This window comes from Orcinus orca, chromosome 8, assembly GCF_937001465.1.
Source record: "Orcinus orca chromosome 8, mOrcOrc1.1, whole genome shotgun sequence".
Taxonomy (NCBI): Eukaryota; Metazoa; Chordata; class Mammalia; order Artiodactyla; family Delphinidae; genus Orcinus; species Orcinus orca.
The window spans coordinates 83,124,496-83,151,654 of NC_064566.1; the positions used below are offsets into that span (position 1 = coordinate 83,124,496).

The 27,159-nt window shown below is 37.5% G+C and overlaps 1 protein-coding gene across 3 annotated transcripts in view; it reads left to right on the forward strand.

Moving 5' to 3' along the window:
* Positions 1-27,159, forward strand: part of CWF19L2 (CWF19 like cell cycle control factor 2) — a 200,925-nt gene that overhangs the window by 10,374 nt on the left and 163,392 nt on the right. For all 3 annotated transcript variants that reach the window (XM_033413428.2, XM_033413430.2, XM_033413429.2), the window contains exons 4-5: positions 19,405-19,515; positions 20,273-20,392. In XM_033413428.2, the coding sequence (XP_033269319.2) occupies positions 19,405-19,515; positions 20,273-20,392 (231 nt within the window). The remainder of the gene's footprint in view (positions 1-19,404; positions 19,516-20,272; positions 20,393-27,159) is intronic.

Sequence of the window (27,159 nt, forward strand, 5' to 3'; positions counted from 1 at the left end):
GGGATTGCAGTGAATCTGTAGATTGCCTTGGGTAGTATGGTCATTTTAACAATGTTAATTCTTTCGATCCAAGAACACAGGTATATCTTTCTATTTGTGTCTTCTTCAGTTTCTTTCATCAGTGTCTTATATTTTTCCGAGTACAGGTCTTTTACCTCGCTAGGTAGGCTTATTCCTAGATATTTTATTCTTTTTGATGTGGTGGTAAATGGGGTTGTTTCTTACATTCTGTTTCTGATAGTTCACTGTTGGTGTATAGAGATGCAACAGATTTCTGTATATTAGTATTGTATCCTGCAACTTTACTGAATTCATAGATAAGCTCTAGTAGTTTTCTGGTAGTGCTTTTAGGATTTTCTATGTATAGTGTCATGTCACTTCTAGATAATGACAGTTTTACTTCTTCTGTTCCAATTTGGACTCCTTTTATTTCTTTTTCTTGTCCGATTGTGGCTAGGACTTCTAAAACTATGTTGAATAAAAGTGGCAAGAGTGGGCATCCTTGTTTTGTTCCTGATCTTAGAGGAAATTGAGCATGACGTTAGCTGTGGATTTGTCATATATGGCCTTTATTATGCCCACTTTCTGGAGAGTTTTTATCATAAATGTTGAACTTTAATGTAAGGTTTTTCTGCATCTATTGAGATGGTCATATGGTTTTAATTCTTCAATTTGTTAATGTGGTGTATCACATTGATTGACTTGTAAGTATTGAAAAATCCTTGCATCCCTGGGGTAAATCCTACTTGACAAAGGTGAATGATCCTTTTAATGTATTGTTGGATTGAATTTGCTTATCTCCTATTGAGGAGTTTTGCATCTATCTTCAGCAGTGATATTGGCCGGTAATTTTTTTTTCTCAATATGTTTGTCTGGTTTTGGTATTAGGGTGATTCTGGCCTCAGAGAATGAGTTTGGAAATGTTCCTTCCTCTGCAATTTTTTTGGAATAGTTTGAGAAGGATAGCTGTTAACTCTTCTCTAAATGTTTGGTAGAATTCACGTGTGAAGCCATCTGGTCCTGGACTTTTGTCTGTTTGGAGTTTGTTTTTTTTTTTAAATTACTGATTCAGTTTCATTACTGATAATTGATGTATTCATACTTTTCTATTTCTTCTTGGTTCACTCTTGGGAGATTGTACCTTTCCAAGAATTTGTCTGTTTCTTCTAGGTTTTTCATTTTATTGGCATATAGTTGTTCTTAGTAGACTCTTTTGACCTTTTGTATTTCTGTGGTGTTGTAACTTATACTTTTTCATTTCTGATTGGACCATTTCTCTTTTTCTCTGATGAATCTGGCTAAAGGTTTATTGGTTTTGTTTATCTTTTCAGAGAGCAAGCTTTTAGTTTCATTGATCTTTTCTGTTGTTTTTTTAAGTCTCTGTTTCATTTATTTCTGCTCTGATCTTTATGGTTTCTTTCCTTCTACTAACTTTGAGTTTTGTTTCTTCTTTTGCTTGTTTCTTCAGGGGTAAGTTAGGTTCTTTATTTGAGTTTTTTCTTGCTTCCTGACATAAGCTTGTATCACTGTAAAGTTCCCTCTTAGAACTGCTTTTTCTCGTCCCGTATGTTTTGGATCATCATCTTTTCAGTGTTATTTGTCACTAGGTATTATTTCCTCTTTGATTTCTTCAGTGATCCATTGGGTTTTTAGTAGCAAATTCTTTAGCCTCCACGTGTTTGTGTTTTTGTTTTTGTTTTTAACATCTTTATTGGGGTATAATTGCTTTACAGTGGTGTGTTAGTTTCTGCTTTATAACAAAGTGAATCAGTTATACATATACATATGTTCCCATATTTCTTCCCTCTTGCGTCTCCCTCCCTCCCACCCTCCCTATCCCACCCCTCCAGGCTGTCACAAAGCACCGAGCCAATATCCCTGTGCCATGCGGCTGCTTCCCACTAGCTATCTACCTTACTACGTTTGTTAGTGTGTATATGTCCATGACTCTCTCTCGCCCTGTCACAGCTCACCCTTCCCCCTCCCCATAACTTCAAGTCCGTTCTCTAGTAGGTCTGCGTCTTTATTCCTGCCTTACCCCTAGGTTCTTCGTGACATTTTTTTTCTTAAATTCCATATATATGTGTTAGCATACGGTATTTGTCTTTTTCTTTCTGACTTACTTCGCTCTGTATGACAGACTCTAGGTCCATCCACCTCATTACAAATAGCTCAATTTCATTTCTTTTTATGGCTGAGTAATATTCCATTGTATATATGTGCCACATCTTCTTTATCTATTCATCGGATGATGGGCACTTAGGTTGTTTACATCTCTGGGCTATTGTAAATAGAGCTGCAATGAACATTTTGGTACATGACTCTTTTGAATTATGGTTTTCTCAGGGTATATGCCCAGTAGTGGGATTGCTGGGTCATATGGTAGTTCTATTTGTAGCTTTTTAAGGAACCTCCATACTGTTCTCCATAGTGGCTGAACCAATTCACATTCCCACCAGCAGTGCAAGAGTGTTCCCTTTTCTCCACACCCTCTCCAGCATTTATTGTTTCTAGATTTTTTGATGATGGCCATTCTGACTGGTGTGAGATGATATCTCATTGTAGTTTTGATTTGCATTTCTCTAATGATTAATGATGTTGAGCATTCTTTCATGTGTTTGTTGGCAGTCTGTATATCTTCTTTGGAGAAATGTCTGTTTAGGTCTTCTGCCCATTTTTGGATTGGGTTGTTTGTTTTTTTGTTATTGAGCTGCATGAGCTGCTTGTAAATTTTGGAGATTAATCCTTTGTCGGTTGCTTCATTTGCAAATATTTTCTCCCATTCTGAGGGTTGTCTTTTGGTCTTGTTTATGGTTTCCTTTGCTGTGCAAAAGCTTTGAAGTTTCATTAGGTCCCATTTGTTTATTTTTGTCTTTATTTCCATTACTCTAGGAGGTGGGTCAGAAAGGATCTTGCTGTGATTTATGTCATAGAGTGTTCTGCCTATGTTTTCCTCTAATAGTTTGATAGTTTCTGGCCTTATATTTAGGTCTTTAATCCATTTTGAGCTTATTTTTGTGTATGGTGTTAGGGAGTGATCTAATCTCATACTTTTACATGTACCTGTCCAGTTTTCCCAGCACCACTTATTGAAGAGGCTGTCCTTTCTCCACTGTACATTCCTGCCACTTTATCAAAGATAAGGTGAACATATGTGTGTGGGTTTATCTCTGGGCTTTCTATCCTGTTCCATTGATCTATCTTTCTGTTTTTGTGCCAGTACCATACCGTCTTGATAACTGTAGCTTTGTAGTATAGTCTGAAGTCAGGGAGCCTGATTCCTCCAGCTCCGTTTTTCGTTCTCAAAATTGCTTTGGCTATTCGGGGTCTTTTGTGTTTCCATACAAATTGCAAAATTTTTTGTTCTAGTTCTGTGAAAAATGCCAGTGGTAGTTTGATAGGGATTGCATTGAATCTATAGATTGCTTTGGGTAGTAGAGTCATTTTCACAATGTTGATTCTTCCAATCCAAGAACATGGTATATCTCTCCATCTATTTGTATCATCTTTAATTTCTTTCATCAGTGTCTTATAATTTTCTGCATACAGGTCTTTTGTCTCCTTAGGTAGGTTTATTCCTAGATATTTTATTCTTTTTGTTGCAATGGTAAATGGGAGTGTTTTCTTGATTTCACTTTCAGATTTTTCATCATTAGTATATAGGAATGCCAGAGATTTCTGTGCATTAATTTTGTATCCTGCCACTTTACCAAATTCATTGATTAGCTCTAGTAGTTTTCTGGTAGCATCTATATGATTCTCTATGTATAGGATCATGTCATCTGCAAACAGTGACAGCTTTACTTCTTCTTCTCCGATTTGGATTCCTTTTATTTCCTTTTCTTCTCTGATTGCTGTGGCTAAAACTTCCAAAACTATGTTGAATAAGAGTGGTGAGAGTGGGCAACCTTGTCTTGTTCCTGATCTTAGTGGAAATGCTTTCAGTTTTTCACCATTGAGGATGATGTTTGCTGTGGGCTTGTCATATATGGCCTTTATTATGTTGAGGAAAGTTCCCTCTATGCCTACTTTCTGTAGGGTTTTTATCATAAATGGGTGTTGAATTTTGTCAAAAGCTTTCTCTGCATCTATTGAGATGATCATATGGTTTTTCTCCTTCAATTTGTTAATATGATTTATCATATTGATAGATTTGCATATATTGAAGAATCCTTGCATTCCTGGAATAAACCCCACTTGATCATGGTGTATGATCCTTTTAATGTGCTGTTGGATTCTGTTTGCTAGTATTTTGTTGAGGATTTTTGCATCTATGATCATCAGTGATATTGGCCTGTAGTTTTCTTTCTTTGTGACATCCTTGTCTGGTTTTGGTATCAAGGTGATGGTGGCCTCGTAGAAGGAATTTGGGAGTGTTCCTCCCTCTGCTATATTTTGGAAGAGTTTGAGAAGGATAGGTGTTAGCTCTTCTCTAAATGTTTGATAGAATTCGCCTGTGAAGCCATCTGGTCCTGGGCTTTTGTTTGTTGGAAGATTTTTAATCACAGTTTCAATTTCAGTGCTTGTGATTGGTCTGTTCATATTTTCTATTTCTTCCTGATTCAGTCTTGGCAGGTTGTGCATTTCTAAGAATTTGTCCATTTCTTCCAGATTGTCCATTTTATTGGCATAGAGTTGCTTGTAGTAATCTCTCATGATCTCTTTTATTTCTGCAGTGTCAGTTGTTACCTCTCCTTTTTCATTTCTAATTCTATTGATTTGAGTCTTCTCCCTTTTTTTCTTGATGAGTCTGGCTAGTGGTTTATCTATTTTGTTTATCTTCTCAAAGAACCAGCTTTTAGTTTTATTGATCTTTGCTATTGTTTCCTTCATTTCTTTTTCATTTATTTCTCATCTGATTTTTATGATTTCTTTCCTTCTGCTAGCTTTGGGGTTTTTTTGTTCTTCTTTCTCTAATTGCTTGAGGTGCAAGGTTAGGTTGTTTATTCTAGATGTTTCCTGCTTCTTAAGGTGGGCTTGTATTGCTATAAACTTCCCCCTTAGAACTGCTTTTGCTGCATCCCACAAGTTTTGGGTCGTTGTGTCTCCATTGTCATTTGTTTCTAGGTATTTTTTGATTTCCTCTTTGATTTCTTCAGTGATCACTTCATTATTAAGTAGTGTATTGTTTAGCCTCCATGTGTTTGTATTTTTTACAGATCTTTTCCTGTAATTGATATCTAGTCTCATGGCGTTGTGGTCAGAAAGGATACTTGATACAATTTCAATTTTCTTAAATTTACCAAGGCTTGATTTGTGACCCAAGATATGATCTATCCTGGAGAATGTTCCATGAGCACTTGAGAAAAATGTGTATTCTGTTGTTTTTGGATGGAGTGTCCTATAAATATCAATTAAGTCCGTCTTGTTTAATGTATCATTTAAAGCTTGTGTTTCCTTATTTATTTTCATTTTGGATGATCTGTCCATGGGTGAAAGTCGAGTGTTTAAGTCCCCTACTATGAATGTGTTACTGTCGATTTCCCCTTTTATGGCTGTTAGTATTTGCCTTATGTATTGAGGTGCTCCTATGTTGGGTGCATAAATATTTACAATTGTTATATCTTCTTCTTGGATCGATCCCTTGATCATTATGTAGTGTCCTTCTTTGTCTCTTCTCATAGTTTTTATTTTAAAGTCTATTTTGTCTGATATGAGAATTGCTACTCCAGCTTTCTTTTGGTTTCCATTTGCATGGAATATCTTTTTCCATCCCCTTACTTTCAGTCTGTATGTGTCTCTAGGTCTGAAGTGGGTCTCTTGTAGACAGCATATATAAGGGTCTTGTTTTTGTATCCATTCAGCTAATCTGTGTCTTTTGGTGGGAGCATTTAGTCCATTTACATTTAAGGTAATTATCGATATGTATGTTCCTATTCCCATTTTCTTAATTGTTTTGGGTTTGTTATTATAGGTCTTTTCCTTCTCTTGTGTTTCTTGCCTAGAGAAGATCCTTTAGCATTTGTTGTAAAGCTGGTTTGGTGGTGCTGAACTCTCTCAGCTTTTGCTTGTCTGTAAAGGTTTTAATTTCTCCATCAAATCTGAATGAGATCCTTGCTGGGTAGAGTAGTCTTGGCTGCAGGTTTTTCTCCTTCATCACTTTCAGTATGTCCTGCCACTCCCTTCTGGCTTGTAGGGTTTCTGCTGAGAGATCAGCTGTTAACCTTATGTGGATTCCCTTATGTGTTATTTGTTGTTTTTCCCTTGCTGCTTTTAATATGCTTTCTTTGTATTTAATTTTTGACAGTTTGATTAATATGTGTCTTGGTGTATTTCTCCTTGGATTTATCCTGTATGGGACTCTCTGTGCTTCCTGGACTTCATTAACTATTTCCTTTCCCATATTAGGGAAGTTTTCAACTATAATCTCTTCAAATATTTTCTCAGTCCCTTTCTTTTTCTCTTCTTCTTCTGGAACCCCTATAATTCGAATGTTGGTGCGTTTAATGTTGTCCCAGAGGTCTCTGAGACTGTCCTCAGTTCTTTTCATTCTTTTTCTTTATTGTGCTCTGCAGTAGTTATTTCCACTATTTTATCTTCCAGGTCACTTATCCATTCTTCTGCCTCAGTTATTCTGCTATTGATCCCATCTAGAGTACTTTTAATTTCATTTATTGTGTTGTTCATCGTTGTTTGTTTCATCTTTAGTTCTTCTAGGTCCTTGTTAACTGATTCTTGCATTTTGTCCATTCTATCTCCAAGATTTCGGATCATCCTTACTATCATTATTCTGAATTCTTTTTCAGGTAAGCTGCCTATTTCCTCTTCATTTGTTAGGTCTGGTGCATTTTTATCTTGCTTCTTTATCTGCTGTGTGTTTTTCTGTCTTCTCATTTTGCTTATCTTACTGTGTTTGGGGTCTCCTTTTTGCAGGCTGCAGGTTCGTAGTTCCTGCTGTTTTTGATGTCTGTCTCCAGTGGCTAAGGTTGGTTAAGTGGGTTGTGTAGGCTTCCTGGTGGAGGGAACTAGTGCCTGTGTTGTGGTGGATGAGGCTGCATCTTGTCTCTCTAGTGGGCAGGTTCACGTCTGGTGGTGTGTTTTGGGGTGTCTGTGGCCTTATTATTATTTTAGGCAGCCTCTCTGCTAATGGGTGGGGTTGTGTTCCTGTTTTGCTAGTTGTTTGGCATAGGTTGTCCAGCACTGTGGCTTGCTGGTCGTTGAGTGAAGGTGGGTGCTGGTGTTAAGATGGAGGTCTCTGGGAGATTTTCGCCATTTGATATTATGTGGAGCTGGGAGGTCTCTTGTTGACCAGTGTCCTGAAGTTGGCTCTCCTACCTCAGAGGCAGAGCCCTGACTCCTGGCTGGAGCACCAAGAGCTTTTCATCCACAAGGCTCAGAATAAAAGGGAGAAAAAGTAGAGGGAATTAGTAGAGGTATGAGGAAAGAAAGAAGGAAAGGAGGGAAGGAAGGAAGGAAGAAAGAAAGAAAAGCAAAGAAGGAAAGAAGGCAAGAAGGAAAGAAAGGAGGGAGGGAGGGAGGGAGGAAGGAAGGAAGGAGGGAAAGAAGGAAAAAAGACAGAAGATACAGTAAAAATAAAATAAAGTATAATAAAGTTATTGAATTAAAAAATTCGTATTTAGAAAAAAAAAAAAGGGACGGATAGAACCTTAGGACAAATGTTGGAAGCAACGCTATACAGACAAAATCTTACTCAGAAGCATACATATACACCCTCACTAAAAGAGGTAAATGGGGAAAAATCATAAATCTTGCTGTCAGAGACCACCTCCTCAATTTGGGATGATTCGTTGTCTAAAGGAGGGAAGGAAGGAAGGAAAGAAAGAAAGAAAGAAAGAACGAACGAAGGTAAAGTATAATAACGTTATTAAAGTTAAAATTGATTATTAAGAAAAAAAATTAAAAAAAAACCATGGACGGATAGAACCTTAGGACAAATGGTGGAAGCAAGACTATACAGACAGGATCTCACACAGAAGCATACACATATACATTCACAAAAAGAGGAAAAGGGGAAAAAAATCATAGATCTTGCTCCTAAAGTCCACTTCCTTAGTTTGGGATGATTGGTTGTCTATTCAGGTATTCCACAGATGCAGGGTACATAAAGTTGATTGTGGAGCTTTAATCCGCTGCTTCTGAGGCTGCTGGGAGAGATTTCCCTTTCTCTTCTTTGTTCTCACAGCTCCCAGGTGCTCAGCTTTGGATTTGGCCCTGCCACTGCGTGTAGGTCACTGGAGGCCGTCTGTTTTTTGCTCAGACAGGGCGGGGTTAAAAGAGCCGCTGATTCGGGGGCTCTGGCGCACTCAGGCCGGGGGGCAGGGAGGGGCATGGAGTGCGGGGCGGCCCTGCGGCGGCAAAGGCCGGTGTGACTTTGCACCAGCCTGAGGCTCGCTGTGCGTTCTCCCGGGGAAGTTGTCCCTGGATCCCGGGAACCTGGCAGTGGCGGGCTGCACAGGCTCCGCGGAAGAGGGGTGTGGAGAGTGACCTGTGCTCACACACAGGCCCCTTGGTGGCGGCAGCAACAGCCTTATCGTCTCCCGCCCGTCTCTGGGGTCCGCGCTTTTAGCCGTGGCTCGCGCCCGTCTGTGGGGTTCGCGCTTTTAGCCGCGGCTCGCACCCGTCTCCGGAGTTCCCTCAAGCAGCGTTCTTAAACCCCTCTCCTCACGCACCAGGAAACAAAGAGGGAAGAAAAAGTCTCTTGCCTCTTCGGCAGGTGCAGACTTTTCCCCGGACTCCCTCCCGGCTAGCCGTGGTGCACTAACTCCTTCAGGCTATGTTCAAGCCGCCAACCCCAGTCCTCTCCCTGCGCTCCGTCCGAAACCGAAACCCGAGCCTCAGAGCCTCAGCTCGCAGCCCCGCCCGCCCCTGCGGGTGAGCAGACAAGCCTCTCGGGCTGGTGAGTGCCGGTCGGCACCGATCCTCTGTGCGGGAATCTCCCCGCTTTGCCTTCCGCACCCGTTGCTGTGCACTCCTCCGCGGCTCCGAAGCTCCCCTCTCCGCCCCCCGCAGTCTCTGCCCGCGAAGGGGCTTCCTAGTGTGTGGAAACTTTTCCTCCTTCACAGCTCCCTCCCACTGGTGCAGGTGCCGTCCCTATTCTTTTGTCTCTGTTTTTTCTTTTTTTTCTTTTGCCCTACCCAGGTACGTGGGGAGTTCCTTGCCTTTTGGGAGGTCTGAGATGTTCTGCCAGCGTTCAGTAGGTGTTCTGTAGGAGTTGTTCCACGTGTAGATGTATTTCTGGTGTATCTGTGGGGAGGAAGGTGATCTCCGCGTGTTACTCTTCCGCCATCTTCAAGGTCCCCCCGTTTGTGTTTTTTTGCAGTTTTTTTCTTTACTTGGTTTCTAGTCTCACAGCATTGGCAAAGATGCTTGATATGGTTGCAGTTTTCTTAATTTTACTGGGGCTTATTTTGTGACATTTCTCTAAGTTACTGTTTTCCTGAAAATTTGTTTTGTTTAGTCTTCATTTTTAAAGTGTTTTTCCTAGACAATTTTAAGTTTATAGTTCTTTTCCTGTACTTTAAGATGTCATTTCATTGTCTTTTCCCTACATTGTTCCTAATGAGAGACATTTGCAATCATGTTTATCCCTTTCTCTCTGTATATATTTCTTTCTGCTCTGAATGCTTTTAAAATTTTTTCTTTATCATTTTTTTTAGCAAATCAATTATGATACGTTTGATACTGTTTTCTTTGTCTTTAACCTGCCTTGGGTTCATTGTGCTTTTTTGATTTATGAGTTCATAGTTTCCATCAAATTTGAAACTTTCTGGCTATTATTTTCGTGAAATGTTTTTTGTGTCCCCTCTTATTCTGCTAGTCTCCTTAATTCTGTCCCATAAGTCACTGAACCTTTATTTATTTTCGTTGTAGCCTTTTCTGTTCTTCAGTTTGGATAGATATTACTGTTGCATTTTAGGTTCAAGTTCACTAGGCTTTTCTTTTGTAGCATCTAGTTGGCTGTTATCCCCAGTCATTAAAGTTTTCATTTCAGTTATTGTATTTTTCATCATTAGACATTTCATTTGGGTCTTTTTTATATCTTCATTTTGACTCCTATTTGTTCATGCTTTCCTTTCCTTGGGCATATTTATAACAGCGGTGTCAAAATCCTAGTTTGCTATGTCATTATCTCTTCATTTCTTGTTCTGTTTTGATTAACTGATTTCTTTTCTTGTCTTTGGGTCACATTTTCATGCTTTGAATGTCTAGTAATTTCTAATTAGATGCTGAACCTTGTGAAAGTTATATTGTGACTACTGGATTTGTTGTCTTCCTGTAAAGGGTCTTGAGTTTTCTTTTGGTGGGGAGTAGGTTACTTGTGTATTAGCTTAATACTTTTCAAAGGCTGGTGTTTAAGTTATGTTTGTGTGCATCTAGAGTAGCCATTACTTCTAAGACATGCTAAGGCGTGCCCTTTGTGGTTTCTCTGCTGATTGCCCTCGGTATTCAAGGAGATTTCTCTATTCTGGTTGGTGGGAACTAGAATGTCTTCTAGCCCTTTGTGAGCTCTGGGGATTTCTCTGCTCATAACACTCTAATAATTGTTCCTTCCATGGTAATTATTCTTTGTCTGTCCTTGTGGACTTGCATCCTAAGAATGTTCAGTTTGATATTCAGTTAAAGACTACAGGGGTCTCTTATATAGTTTTCTGGAGTTCTTTCTCTGTGTAGCTCCCTTTTCATGGATGCTCTATCTCAGCCATCACAAAGTAAAAATTCTGTTTTCTTATCTCAGTGAGATTGTCATATTGGGCTTGAGTTACCCTGCCTTGTGCCATGGTCTAGAAAGTGCCACTAGGCAAAAAGCAGTAGAGTGTAATTGTAGCACTCACCTCATTTGTTTGCCTTTTCTCAGGGATCATAGTCCTGCACAACTGAGATTCAATGTCTAAAAACAGTTGTTTCTTATATTTTTAATTTTATTTCCATTTCTGTATATTTTTCTAGTCTGATGTAGCATTTATTTTTTCACGGCTAGTGCAGAAGTCTTCAAGTATCTTTGAGAAATATATGTATTTATGTAGGTACTTTATATTTTAAATATAAAATGTATGCATTTTATGTGTATTATGCAAATATAAGTAAATGTATTTTATATACATATGTAATACTTCATATATATATATATATATATATATATATAATATGTACATTTACATATGTTTTTATTGGTGACACTTTTCTGTCTTGGTCCTGTATTTAGGTTTTGACTGTTAGATGGGATTAGGAGTGTGGTTAATTATGATGGCTACACATGAGAAGAAGAGTCCTGGGAGCTATCTTAGGTCAAGAGGCACGTTGATGGTTTATGAGTTCTTCAAGGTAGGGTCGAGGATTGAAACAGCAGGAGAACTTAGGTCATAGCATGGGGAGAGGGGAACATAAGTCATGCTGAAGTGGTGAGGTGAGTGAATAATAGTGAAAATTAGCAACAAAATTAATAGGGAATGGAGGCAGGAGAGTTGTACAGAATGGTCCAGTTGTCGTTGTGTAAATGAAAAATGAGTACTAGCTGTATCACATATGCTTCTTTCATTCAGTACCTAGTATTTAATGCAGGCTGCTGCTTAAAGTTTCTGACTTGGGCTTTTGCAAGGGTGGATTGAGTTAATTTTAATGCACATTTATTGAATGCCAGCTCTTTGCCAGACATTTTTATATACATGGGGAATACAAATATATAGAGTTCAAAGTTTTGGGGAACTCATTTTATAATTAAACAGACACATACTTCCAGTATGTAATCTCATGATGCCAAGGCATGTCAAGGTATTAAGGGAAGGAGGATTTCATATGCAGGTTTTGAGGAAATGATGCTTGAGTTCAGACTTAAAGGATGAGTAAGAATCACCCTGGCATATAGAGGTGTGTGTGCACAAGGAATTGTGAGAGCAAGGCGTGGAAGTAGGAGATAACATGATATAAAAGTGTCTGTGTGTGCATGTGTGTGTTTATGTATGTACATAGGTAAATACAACTATAAGTAACTTAACAATATTAGATTATAAAACAAGAGGAGAGTGAATGGAGATGAAATTGTAAGAGTTGATAGGACTTTGTAAACCAAGAAGTTTGAATTCTTCAGTAGGGAGTATATCATCAAATTAGGTTCATTTGTGTTATTAGAGAACCCCAGAATAGCCATTGGTTAATATAAAATATATAGAATGTAAAAATAGTTAACTTTTCTTTTTCTGAATTTTATTTTTTTATACAGCAGGTTCTTATTAGTTATCTATTTTATACATATTAGTGTATATATGTCAATCCCAAGCTCCGAATTTATCCCCCGCACCCCCCCCCCCCGCCCCATTTGGTGTCCATACGTTTGTTCTCCACATCTGTGTCTTTATTTCTGCCTTGGAAACCTGTTCATCTGTACCATTTCTCTAGGTTCTAAATATATGCATAAATATAGGATATTTGTTTTTCTCTTTCTGACTTACTTCACTCTGTATGACAGTCTCTAGGTCCATCCACGTCTCTACAGCTGACCCAGTTTCGTTCCTTTTTGTGGCTGAGTAATATTCCATTCCATTGTAGATATGTACCACATCTTCTCTATCTGTTCGTCTGTTGATGGGCATTAGGTTGCTTCCATGACCTGGCTATTGTAAATAGTGCTGCAGTGAACGTTGGGGTGCAAGTGTCTTTTTGAATTTTGGTTTTCTCTGGGTATATGCCCAGTAGTGGAATTCCTGGGTCATATGGTAATTCTATTTTTAGTTTTTTAAGGAACCTCCATAGTGTTCTTCATAGTGGCTGTATCATTTTACCTTCCCATCAACAGTGCAAGAGCATTCCCTTTTCTCCACACCCTCTCCAGCATTGGTTGTTTGTAGATTTTCTGATGATGCCTATTCTAACTGGTGTGAGATGATACCTCATAGTTTTAATTTGCATTTCTCTAATAATTAGTGATGTTGAGCAGATTTTCATGTGCCTTTTGGCCATCTGTATGTCTTTGGAAAAATGTCTATTTAGGTCTTCTGCACATTTTTTGATTGGCTTGTTTTTTTAATATTGAGCTGCATGAGCTGTTTTCATATTTTGGAGATTAATCCTTTGTCAGTTGCTTCATTTGCAAATATTTTCTCCCATTCTGACTGTTGCCTTTTCCTCTGGTTTATGGTTTCCTTAGCTGTGCAAAAGATTTTAAGTTTAATTATGTCCCATTTGTTTTTGTTTTTATTTTCATTATTCTAGGAGGTGGGTTAGAAAAGATCTTGCTGTGATTTATGTCAAAGAGTGTTCTTATGTTTTCCTCTAAGAGTTTTACAGTATCCAGTCTTACATTTAGGTCTTTAATCCATTTTGAGTTTATTTTTGTGTATGGTGTTAGGGAGTGTTCTAATTTCATTCTTTTACATGTAGCTGTCCAGTTTTCCCAGCACCACTTATTGAAGAGACTGTCTTTTCTCCATTGTATATCCTTGCCTCCTTTGTCATAGGTTAGTTGACCATAGGTACATGGGTTCATCTGTGGGCTTTCTATCCTGTTCCATTGATGTTTTTGTGCCAGTTTTTGTGCCAGTACCATATTGTCTTGATTACTGTAGCTTTGTAGTGTAGTGTGAAGTCAGGAAGTCTGATTCCTCCAGCTCCATTTTTTTACCTCAAGATTGCTTTTGCTATTTGGGGTCTTTTGTGTCTTTATACAAATTTTAAGATTTTTTTGTTCTAGTTCTGTAAAAAATGCCATTGGTAATTTGATAGGGATTGCATGGAATCTGTAGATTGCTTTGGGTAGTATAGTCATTTTCACAGTATTGATTCTTCCAGTCCAAGAACATGGTATATCTCTCTGTCATCTTTGATTTCTTTCATCATTGTCTTATAGTTTCCTGAGTACAGGTCTTTGACCTCCTTAGGTAGGTTTATTCCTAGGTATTTTATTCTTTTTGTTGCAGTGGTGAATGGGATTGTTTCCTCAGTTTCTCTTTCTGATCTTTCATTGTTAGTGTATAGGAATGCAAGAGATTTCTGTGCATTAATTTTGTATCCTGCAACTTTACCAAATTCATCGATGAGTTCTAATTGTTTACTGGTGGCATCTTTAGGATTTTATATGTATAGTATCATGTCATCTGTAAACGGTGACAGTTTTACTTCTTCTTTCCCAATTTGTATTCCTTTTATTTCTTTTTCTTCTCTGAATGCTGTGGCCAGGACTTCCTAAACTATGTTGAATAAGTGTGGCGAGAGTGGACTTCCTTGTCTTGGTCCTGATCTTAGAGGAAATGCTTTCAGTTTTTCACTGTTGAGAATGATGTTTGCTGTGGGTTTGTCATATATGGCCTTTATTATGTTGAGGTAGTTTTCCTCTATGCCCACTTTTTGGAGAGTTTTTATCATAAATGGGTGTTGAGTTTTGTCAGAAGCTTTTTCTGCATCTATTGAGATGATCATAGGGTTTTTATTCTTCAATTTGTTAGTATGGTGTATCACATTGATTGATTTGCATATATTGAAGAATCCTTGCATCCCTGGGATAAATCCCACTTAATGATGGTGTATGATCCTTTTAATGTGTTGTTGGATTCTATTTGCTAGCATTTTTTTAAGGGTTTTTCCATTTGCATCAGTGATATCGGTCTGTAATTTTCTTTTTTTATAGTATCTTTAGTTTTGGTATTAGGGTGATGGTGGTCTCGTAGAATGAGTTTGGGAGTGTTCCTTTTTCTGCAATTTTTTGGAAGACTTTGAGAAGGATGGGTGTTAGCTCTTCTGTAAATGTTTGATAGAATTCACCTGTGAAACCCTCTGGTCCTGGACTTTTGTTTGTTGGGAGATTTTTAATCACAGTTTCAGTTTCATTACTTGTGACTGGTCTGTTTATATTTTCTGTTTCTTCCTGGTTCAGTTTTGGAAGGTTATACCTTTCTAAGAATTCGTCCATTTCTTCTAGGTTGTCCTTTTTATTGGCATAGAGTTGCTTTAGTAGTGTCTTAGGATGCTTTATATTTCTGCGGTGTCCGTTGTAACTTCTCCTTTTTTATTTCTAATTTTATTGATTAGAGTTCTCTCCCTCTTTTTCTTGATGAATCTGGCTAAAGGTTTATCAATTTTGTTTATCTTCTCAAGGAACCAGCTTTTAGTTTTATTGATCTTTGCTATTGTTTTCTTGTTTCTGTTTCATTTGTTTCCACTCTGATCTTTATGATTTGTTCTACTAACTTTGGATTTTGTTTGTTCTTTCTCTAGTTCCTTTAGATGTAAGGTTAGATTGTTTATTTGAGATTTTTCTTGTTTCTTGAGTTAGGCTTGTATAGCTATAAACTTCCATCTTAGAACTGCTTTTGCTGCATCCCATGGGTTTAGGATCATCATGTTTTCATTGTGTTTGTGTCTAGGTATTTTTTGATTTCCTCTTTGATTTCTTCAGTGATCTCTTTGTTATTTAGTAATGTATTGCTTAGCCTCCATGTGTTTGTGTTTTTTACGTTTTTTTCCCTGTAATCTATTTCTAATCTTAGCATTGTGGTTGGAAAAGATGCTTGATATGATTTCTATTTTCTTAAATTTACTGAGGCTTGATTTGTGACCTGAGATGTGATCTATCCTGGAGAATGTTCCGTGTGTACTTGAGAAGAAAGTGTAATCTTTTTTTCAGATGGAATGTCCTATAAATATCAATTAAATTGAACTGGTCTGTTTTGTTGTTTAAAGCTTTTATTTCCTTATTAATATTCTGTCTGAGTGATCTGTCCATTGGTGTAAGTGAGATGTTAAAATCCCCCACTATTATTGTGTTACTGTCAATTTCCTCTTTTATAGCTGTTAGCATTTGCGTTATGTATTGAGGTACTCCTGTGGTGGGTGCATATATATTTATAATTGTTATATCTTCTTCTTGGATTGATCCCTTGATCATTTTGTAGTGTCCTTTCTTGTCTCTTGTAACATTCTTTATTTTAAAGTCTAGTTTATCTGATTGGAGTATTGCTACTCCAGTTTTCTTTTGATTTTCATTTGCATGGAATATCTTTTTCCATCCCCTCACTTTCAGTCTGTATGTGTCCCTAGTTCTGAAATGGGTTTCTTGTAGACAGCATATATATGGGTCTTGTTTTTGTATCCATTCAGTGAACCTGTGTCTTTTGGTTGGAGCATTTAATCCGTTCACGTTTAAGGTAATTATCGAAATGTGTGTTCCTATTACCATTTGCTTAATTGTTTTTTGTTTGTTTTTGTAGGTCCTCTTCTTCTATTTTGTTTCCCCCTTAGAGAAATTCCTTTAGCATTTCTTGTAGAGCTAGTTTGGTGTTGCTGAATTTTCTTAGCTTTTGCTTGTCTGTAAAGCTTTTGATTTCTCTGTCGAATATGAATGAGATTGTTCCTGGGGAATATTGCTTGTAGGTTCTTCCCTTTCATCACTTTAAATTTATCGTGGCACTCCCCTCTGTCTTGTAGAGTTTCTGTTGAGAAATCAGCTGTTAACCTTATGGGAGTTCCGTTGTATGTGGATTGTCATTTTTCTCTTCTTGCTTTTAATAAGTTTTCTTTGTATTTAATTTTTGTCAGTTTGACTACTATGTGTCTCGGCAAGTTTCTCCTTGGGTTTCTCCTGCCTAGGACTCTCTGCGCTTCCTGGACTTGGGTGGCTATTTTCTTTCCCGAGTTAGGGAAGTTTTGTACTATAATCTCTTCAGATATTTTCTCGGGTCCTTTCTCTCTCTCGTGTCCTTCTGGGACCCCTATAATGCGAATGTGGGTTTGTTTAATGTTGTCCCAGAGGTCTTTTAAGCTGTCTTCATTTCTTTTAATTCTTTTTTCTTTATTCTGTTCTGTGGCAGTGAGTTCCACCATTCTGTCTTCCCAGTCACTTACTTGTTTTTCTGCCTCGGTTATTCTGCTGTTGATTCCTTCTAGTGTAGTTGTCATTTTAGTCATTTTATTGTTCGTCTCTGTTTGTTTTTTCATTCTTCTAGGTGTTTGTTCTTTAATTCTTCTAGGTCTTTGTTAAACATTTTTTGCATCTTCTCGGTATTTGCCTCCATTCTTTTTCCTGCGTCCTGGATCATCTTCACTATCCTTATTCTGAATTCTTTTTCTGGAAGGTTGCCTATCTCCACTTCTTCAGTTCTTCTGGGGTGTTATCTTGTTCCTTCATTTGGTACATAATCCTCTGCCTTTTTATCTTGTCCATCTTTCTGTGAATGTGGTTTTTGTTCCACAGGATGCAGGATTGTGGCTCTTCTTCTGCGGTCTGCCCTCTGGTGAGTGAGTGTATCTACGAAGCTTGTGCATTTCCTAATGGGAGGGACTGGTGGTGGGTAGATCTGGGTGTTGCTCTGGTAGGCAAAGCTCAGTAAAACTTTAATCCTCTTTTCTGCTAATGGGTGAGTTCCTTCCCTGTTGGTTGTTTGGCCTGAGGCGACCCAACACTGGAGTGTAAAGGCTCTTTGGTGGGGCTAATGGTGGAATTTGGGAGGGCTTACACCAAGGAGTACTTCCTGGAACTTCTGCTGCCAGTGTCCTTGTTCCTGCAGTGAGCCACAGCTGCCCTCCGCCTCTGCAGGAGACCCTCCAACACTAGCAGGTAGGTCTAGTTGAGTCTAGACCCATGCTCCTTCCCCATGGGTCATGGTGCACACAGTACTTTGTGTGTGCCCTCCAAGAGTGGAGTCTCTATTTCCCCCAGTCCTGTTGAAGTCCTGAAGTCAAATCCCACTAGCCTTCAAAGTCTGATTCTCTGAGAATTCCTCCTGTTGCCATACCCCCGTGTTGGGAAGCCTGACATGGGGCTCAGGACCTTCACTCCAGTCGGTGGACTTCTGTGGTATAATTGTTCTCCAGTTTTGAGTCACCCACCTAGTGGTTATGGGGTTTGATTTTATTGTGATCGTGCCCCTCCTACCATCTCATTGCACCTTCTTCTTTGTCTTTGGATGTGGGGTATCTTTTTTGGTGAGTTCCAGTGTTCTCCTGTCAATGATTGTTAAGCTGTTAGTTGTGATTCCAGTGCTCTCGCAAGAGGGAGTGAGCGCACGTCCTTCTACTCTGCCATCTTGAACCAATCTCTAACTTTTCTTTCATATAGAAGAAATCAAGTAGGCAATTTAGTGTGGTCTTCTGGGACCAAGTCTTCTAGTTTTGTTCCTCCATTGTCTTTAAAATGTACCTCTTAGTGTAGATAACAGGAACAAGGATGCCCTCTTTTTTGTAACTTCCAGAAAGTCCTAAATAGTACTTTCATTTCCACCTTATTGGAGACTTGATTAAGGTTTCACTCTCCAGCAAGGGAGGCACATTACATCTCCAAATGAAATTGGGTTCTATTGGTAGGAAAGAAAAGGCGTAACAGTCGTCTTTATGACAGGGAGTCAAAGAAGAGGAGTACTGTGGTCAGACACGCCTTTTATGATACTTAAAGGTATTTAGGGTGGGGGTTGGAGAATGAAAGGGAGCAGGAAAGACTGGGATTTTGGAGACTAACTTGGTTTTTCCAGTTGTCTAAGTGAGAGATAAGCAGATCTGATCTAGGGCTGCTGCTTTAAGAATGGGGAGGAAGGAGTATATATTAGTTGGGACTCTTGGTTGTAGGTAGCAGAGACCAAACTTAAATTGGTTTAACCACCCCCCCCCAAAAAAAAGAGGGAGGGATTTATTATTAGAACACAAACGTCTCATAGGACATATAGGAATGCACCTGGGTTTTAGGAATAGCTCAAACTAGAGTCATGAATGCTTTTATGAATCTTCTTACCATCTTCCTTTTTTCCCCTCTAAGTTCTATTTTTGCTTTTCTTGATATAGGTAAATTTTTCCTGAATTCTGTGCCTCATGACAGAAATGGTCTCTGCCAATGGCTTTCGAGTTCTCCTTTGTTATAGAGTAAACCATTTAGCCTTGGTTTCAAATTCCTGGAGAGTGGCTATGATTGAAATTAATTGGTTCAGGTCCCTACCTCTGAAACAGTCAGTTGTGGCCAGGGATGGAGGTGAACTCCCATGATAATCATTTGGTGTTCACTGTAGTTGAGAAATCTTTTGGAAATGACAGTCATAGGTTTAGATGGGAGGAGTAAGATGATCCTGAGATTTCTGACTCGGGTAAGTGGGTGGTTGGTGATGTCAGGTAGCTTAATTCAGATATATAGAAGAAGGATCAAATATTGTGGAAGTAGGTGCTGGGTTCACTTTTTGTTCTTACTGCGTTCAGCATGGCGTTTAAATATTGTAGGCAGTTGTTTAAATCACAGAAACTTTGGGTGGATAAATTAGAAAGATATCAGTATAGTTGTGGTAGTTTAAGTCATGAGAGTGGATTTAATGTCCCAAGGGGAATGTCTAGAGATTAAAAAGTATAATTGGCAAAGACTGGAAACACAGACAAAGTTGATATTTAAGGGTTGAGAAAAGGAGGAAGAGTGGAACCACACAGTTTTTATGCGGAAGTATGTAAATTTGAGAATTCTACTTATATGTTAAATATTCTTAGAGCTCTGAAGATGAGTGGGTTGAGGCTGTTTCCTCCCACACTTCTGGCAAGGAAAAGGCCTGGAAGGTGAAAGATGAAAAGTCAGAAAAAGAAGACAATGAAGTTATTCAGGTAAGCCGCCTGATTTTAAACAAAGAAAGCGTCAACTTACAAGAGTAGATGAATGTTAAAATGAAAGATGATTGTAATTTAGTCAGAAGAAAAACTAGACTTTGTAAACAGTATACTTTTATGAGTAATTTTAGCAATAATGCTGTTTGCTGATCCTTTTCACTCCCCTTCTTCTCTTGTGGGAAAGTTAGCATTTGTCCCTATTCTAGTCCCTCAGAGGGTTTCCTACCTCTGGTTGTTGATAAGGAAGTGGCACTTTTCCCCTTATGTACTTGAAGTCTTGTATTTTTACATCTATCTGACTTTTCTACAGCGAGTAGAGTTCAGTCACAGTTTTTCTTTCCCTTCACTTCATGCCATAATTTTCTTAGCAATGCTTATAGTTGAATAGTTCACAAATTTGGGGTTATAGTTCATACGCCTGAGGAAGAATGCTATATTTACACTGTTAGCAACAATGAAGAAAGAAAGGTGAAAAGAACTATATTTGAGAGCCTGTTGTATATCCGGCATTGGGCTAGATGCCTTAAGTCAGTTTTCTTGTTAACTCCTTAAAACATTCCTAAAAGGTAGGTATTTTAACCCGTTTTTACAGGGGATAGAAGAAGGCTTAGAGAGACTAAGAAACTTGCTTTAAGTTATACAGCCATGTGGGATTTAATCCAGGTTTCAGTGCCTCCAGAATCTCTAATTTATTGTTAAGTGTTTAGTGTTGTTCTAATCAATTTAGATTGAAGTGACTTCTTTTTCTTAACAGAGGGATGAATGGATGACTGTTGATTTTATGTCTGTTAAAACTGTGTCATCATTATCACTCAAAGCTGAAAAGGAAACTATAAGGAAAATAGAGCAAGAGAAAACCCAAGCACTTGAACAGGTAAGAGAACATTTAAAATGCTTTACTTTTCTGATTTGCCTTTAACTGATACACATTTATGTAAATGCAGTTTTCCTTGTAAGATATTATTTTTGGTGGTATTTAATAAATCAGTGGGAACAACTATGAAATGTGATATGTTCTTTTAAATTTTTTTTGTAGGAAATGAGTTTAAATGTATATTATATTTATAAATCTAGGGCGTATATGGTTGAGTACAGAATTTGGTTTACAGCTGAAAATCTTCAAGGTGAGAATTTAAAGCATTCTTGAGTTGGTAGTGCCTTGAAATGATTGGCAGAAATAACTACCAGTCCTTTCTAAAGAATGACACTGTCAATTTAGGTCTCCTAGGTCTCCCAGAAGCAAGTTCTATGGCATTTAAGGTCATAATCTAAAATCATACTATACATGAAAATGTAACGATAGTCCACGAATGAGAGTCATCCGAAACAATAAACAACCAAATCAGACTCATAAAACCTTTATCTTTTGGAATATTTAATAGCTTTATATAGTAATAGTAGGTATAGAAAATATGAATAAGGGTTAAAAGTTTAATAAGAAGGTGGATTTGAGAAAGAGCCAATATTATAAATGAAAAATATTAGAGTTGAAATTAGAAACTTGTAAAATGGTGAAGCAACAAACTGAATACAGCTGAGGACAGAATTAGTGAACAAGAAGATAGTCTTTAAGAATTTAGTCTATCAAGTTCAAGAATTTGAATGCAACATAGAGGCACAAATAAATGAAAAATATGAAAGAGTGATTATGAAGTCCTGTGATCAATGTTTTGTGTTTTTGTTTCTTCCCCAGTTTGATTTTAATTCTGAAAACGTTGGTGTGGTAAACTGTATTGACTTTATAATTAAGTAGCTGCCCATTTGGAACTTTGGGGCCAGAGGTTTTTGGAATATCTTTACTAAGTTCTGTTTTGTCTCTGAGTTAGACCTGAGGAAGTTAGGGGGAAAGTACCAAAGGGGGGTAACCAGTGGGTAGTAGAGCAAGAAAGAGGAGCTGCATGGAGTCAGGAAGTTGATTTTACCCATTGTGATTACATGCTTTCTTCTGAAATCATGCTCTGCTGTTTGTGGGCATGAATGGTCTGGTATGTTCAGGTATCCCTGGCTTATGATCTTCGGTTTTGCACATATTCGTCTGTTCTCTATATCAAACAACGGAATGTAGTAAACTCTTGAGTATCTTTAATACATTGAAATAGTGATTAGTTTTTCTTAGAAATACTGTTACAGAAAACTACCTTTCCTTTCCTAAGAAGCTATAGTACTTTGTCATGCTTATCTTACCAACTTTCCAGCATTGAATTACAGCTTTTCTAATTAATATAATCTTTTCTTACAAATTCTTATATAAACTTCTCTGATTCAAGTAAGTCAGTGTCTGTTGACTTGCTCATTTGCTTATGTAATTTTTGTCTTTTTTTTGCATCTAAATCATCTTTTCCATTCCTGCTGCTACTCCTAGTTTAAATGCCATTTGTTAGTTGTATGTCTTCACCTCTTTGTCTCATTTATATCATCTTTACTGGAGCTGAGTTAATATATGAAGTGAACTGAAGACAGCCCCTGGAACTAAGAACCGGTTAACGTTAAATATTATTATGGTTCAGGCCCTAATTTATTCTTGCCTGGGCAGTTACAATAACGTTTTTGTTTTTCAGCATCCTACAACTGATGTCAGACTAACTTTTTCAAACTACAGCTTTTGTCATGGTATTATTCTGTTTAGAAATCTTCAGTGATTGAAGTTAAGGGGAATGTGTCTTTGCTGTTTGTAGTATTTCCTTTTCCGTGGATGATGCTCTGCTAGTGGTGTTTCATGCCACCCTCCTTTCTCATTCTGTCTTTGAGGATATGAAGTACATTTTCTATTAGAAAATTTGCAAAGAATAAACTGGGTGTACTTGGCTTAGCCCTGCCTTTCCTGCTTATGGAACAGACTGCTTGAAGAGATTGTGTGGGGAATGATATGAAGTGCGGGGTTGGTTCAGTGCATTCTACACCTGGGAAAATCTGCCTCATTGTGGGGTTAACAGATGCATTTGTTGTTCACTGAAAGAAAAATTCCAATTTAGCTTTCATTAGCAATAAAGGTAATTTTTGTCTTTTATTTCTTATGCTTTTTTTATGTTTCTTAACTTGCTCAGAGCCTAGATTGAAAAGAAAGGTGCTATATTTATTATTCTCTTTTAAAGACCACAAAATGCTGCCTGCAAATAAGAGTCCAAACACATTAGATTGGACTCTTTCCTTTGGGTGATCTGCATCTCAACCAAAATAGTTTAATTAATTTCTGTTGTATTTCTCTGCAAATTCCTGTCTCTGAATTTTTGTTCATCTGGATTTTTCTAAGTACATGCCCTCTATCCCTGTATGACTGCATCCTGTTTATCCTTCAAGGCCTAACTTGATATATATGATGAAATTTTTATTATTTTGCTTGATTGAAATATATCTCTGCTTCCTTTATGTTCCCATAGCACTTTATTTGTTCCTTTAGTATATAGTACTTGTAGTTTTCTATAAAGCACTGTAGTTTAATAGTCTTATCCTGTTTCCCTTATGAGATTATAAACTTTTTGGGAAACTGTAGGTGCTTCTTTTTTTTTTTAATGTATTTGAAATTGTACAGTATTATTCTTTTACCCATGAATTTATTTTGCTGCTCTGTAAATGCCTGGATTTAGTCCTGATGTATGACAACCTGTAGTAATTTTTGACTTTTGCTTAGGTAAGAATTCAGATTATTGTGTACAGAAGTAAATCATCTAGACTAATGAGTGAGACAAGCCAGTTTTCAAACATCCATATATTTTCTTTCTTCAAATGATGGTTACAGTTTTTATAATAAGTCTTTTTTTTTTTTTTTTTTTTTGCGGTATGCGGGCCTCTCACTGCTGTGGCCTCTCCCGCTGCGGAGCACAGGCTCCGGACGCGCAGGCCCAGCGGCCACGGCCCACAGGCCCAGCCGCTCCGCGGCACGTGGGATCCTCCCGGACCGGGGCACGAACCCCCGCCCCCTGCATCAGGCAGGCGGACTCTCAACCACTGCGCCACCAGGGAAGCCCTATAATAAGTCTTTAAAAGTTTTATTGTATTTTTAATTTAATCTAATTTTTAATTGAAGTATGGTTGATATACAGTATTAGTTTCAGGTGTACACCTTAGTGATTCAATATTTTTATAGATTATATTCCATTTAAAGTTATTATAAAACAATGGCTATAATTCCCTGTGCTGTACAATATATCCTTGTAGTTTATTTACTTTATACATAGTAGTTTGTACATCTTAATCCCCCACCTCTGTTGAGCCCCTTGACCTTACCTTTCCTCACTGGTGACCACTAGTTCTATCTGTGAGTCTGTTTTGTTATATATTCATTTTATTCCACATATAAGTAATAACTACAGTATTTGGCTTATTTCACTAAGCATAAAATCCTGTAGGTCCATCCATATTGTTGCAAATGGCAGAACTTCATTTATTTTTATGGTTGAGAAATATTCCTCTGTGTGTGTGTGTGTGTGTGTGTGTGTGTGTGTGTGTGTATGTATCACAACTTCTTTATTCATTCATCTATTGATGGATACTTAGGTTGCTTCCATATCTTGGCTGTTGTGAATAATTCTGCTATGAACATTGTGTGCATATATCTTTTTGAATTAGTCTTTTCATTTTCTTTGAATATGTACCTCAGGAGTGGAATTTTTAGATCATATGGTAGTTCTTTTTTTAGTTTTTTGAGGAAAGTTCTTATTGTTTTCCATAGTGGCTGTACCAATTTACATTCCTACTAGAAATGTACTAGGATTCTCTTTTCTCCACGTCACCAACATGTTATTTGTGATCTTTTTGATGATGGCCATTCTGACAGGTGTGAGGTGGTACCTCATTGTGGTTTTGATTTGCAATTCCTTGATGATTAGTGATGTTGAGAATCTTTTCATGTGCCTGTTGGCCATATGTATGTTTTCTTTGGAAAAATGTCAATTCAGGTCTCTGCCCATTTTTTTAATTGGGTTGTTTTTTTTGATAGTGAGTTGTATGAGCTGTTTATATATTTTGAATATTAACCCCTTATCAGAAATATCATTTGCAAATATTTTCTCCCATTCAGTAGGTTGTCTTTCCTTTTGTTGATGGTTTCCTTTGCAGTGTCAAAGCTTTTAAGTTTAATTAGGTTCCATTTGTTTATTCTGTGTTTTTTTCCTTTACCTGAGGTGACAGATCCAGAAAAATACGGCTACAATTTATTGGAAAGAGTGTTTAGCCTATGTTTTCTTCGAGATTTCTGGTTTCTGTTCTTACATTTAGGTCTTCAATCCATTTTGAGTTTATTCTTTGTATATGGTGTTAGAGAATGTTGTAATTTCATTCTTTTACATATAGTTGTCCATTGTTGTAGCACCACTGACTGCAGAGACTGTTTTTCTCCATTGTATATTCTTGTCTCCTTTGTCATAGATCAGTTGAACCACTGGTGTGTGCGTTCATTTCTTAGCTGCCTATTCTGTTCTATTGATCTATGGTGTGTGTTTTTGTGCCAGTACCATGCTGTTTGGATTACTGTAGCTTTGTAGTAATGTCTAAAGTGAGCAAGTATGATACCTCCAGCTTTGTTCTTTTTTCTCAAGATTGTCTTGGCTATTTGGGGTCTTTTGTTGTTCCATGTAAATTTTAAGATTATTAATTCTAAATCTTTGAAAAATGTCTTGGGTATTTTGATAGGGATTGCTTTGGGTAGTATGGACATTATAATAGCATTCTAACAATTTGTGAACATGGTATATCTTTCTGTTTCTTTTATCATCTTTAATTTCCTTCATTGTTGTCCTATAGTTTTCAGAGTATAGGTCCTTTACCTCCTTGGTTAAGTTTATTCCCAGGTATTTTATTCTTTTTTGATTCAATTGTAAATGGGATTTTTTTTCTTGAATTCTCTTTCTGATAATTCATCACTAGTATTTAGAAAAGCAACAGATTTCAGTATGCTAATCTGTATTTTGAACTTTTATAAAATTTATTTCTTAGTTTTAATAGTTTTCTGGTGAAGACTTTAGGGTTTTCTATATATAGTATCATGTCATGGGCAAATAGTGTCAGTTTTACTTCTTCCTTTCCAATTTTGATGCCTTTTATTTCTTTCTCTTGTCTGATTGATGTCGTTACATCTTCCAATACTGTGTTGAATGAAAGTGGAGACACTGGGCAACATTGTCTTGTTCCTGATTTTATTTTTTTATACTTGATTTAATGAAAAATTTTTTTATTGCAGTATAATTGCTTTTCAATGTTGTGTTAGTTTCTGCTGCAGAACAAAGTGAATCAGCTATATGTATACATATATTTCCTCCCTCTTGAGCCTCCCTCCAACCCCCACCCCATCCCACCCATCTAGGTCATTACAGAGCACCGAGCTGAGCTCCCTGTGCTATACAGCAGCTTCCCACTAGCTATTTATTTTACACATGGTAGTGTATATAGGTCAATGCCACTCTCTCAATTCGTCCCACTCTCCCCTTCCCACACATGTCCAGAAGTCCTTTCTCTACATCTACATTTCTTTTCCTGCCCTGGAAATAGGTTCTTCAGTACCATTTTTCTAGATTCCATATATATGCCTTAATGTACAGTATTTGTTTTTCTCTTTCTGACTTACTTCACTCTGTATGACAGACTCTAGGATCATCCTCATCAATAAAAATGACCCAATTTTCTTACTTTTTATGGCTGAGTAATATTCCATTGTATATATGCAACACATCTTCTTTATCCATTCATCTGTCGATGAACATATAGGTTGCTTCCATGTCCTGGCTATTGTAAATAGTGCTGCAGTGAACATTGTGGTACATGTATCTTTTGAATTATGGTTTTCTCAGGGTATATGTCCAGTAGTTGGATTGCCGGGCCATATGGTAGTTTTATTTTTAGTTTTTTAAGGAACCTCCATTCTGTTCTCCAAAGTGGCTGTATCAATTTATGTTCTCACCAACAGTGCAAGAGGGTTCCCTTTTCTCCACACCCTCTCCAGCATTTATTGTTTGTAGATTTCTTGATAATGGCCATTCTGACTGGTGTGAGGTGATACCTCATATTAGTTTTGATTTGCATCTTTCTAATAATTAGTGATGTTGAGCATCTTTGCATGTATTTGTTGGCCAACTGTATGTCTTCTTTGGAGAAATGTCTATTTAGGTCTTTGACCCATTTTTGGATTGGGTTGTTTTGATATTTAGCCGTATGAGCTGTGTGTATATTTTGGAGATTAGTCCTTTGTCACTTGCTTCGTTTGCAAATATTTTCTCCATTCTGAGGGTTGTCTTTTTGTCTTGTTTATGGCTTCACTTGCTGTGCAAAAGCTTTTAAGTTTCATTAGGTCCCATTTATTTATTTTTGTTTTTAGTTTCATTACTCTAGGAGGTGAGTCAAAAAGGATCTTGTGATTTATGTCAAAGAGTGTTCTTCCTATGTTTTCTTCTAAGAGTTTTATAGTGTCTAGCCTTAAATTTAGGTCTTTAATCCATTTTGAGTTTATTTATGTGTATGGTGTTAGGGAGTGTTCTAATTTCATTCTTTTACATGTTGCTGTCCAGTTTCCCCTGCACCATTTATTGAAGAGACTGTCTTCATTATCTTATCTTCATTATTTTATCATTATCAATATCTTTTCATTGTATATTCTTGTCTCCTTTGTCAAAGATCAGGTGGCTGTAAGTGTGTGGGTTTATCTCTGAGCTT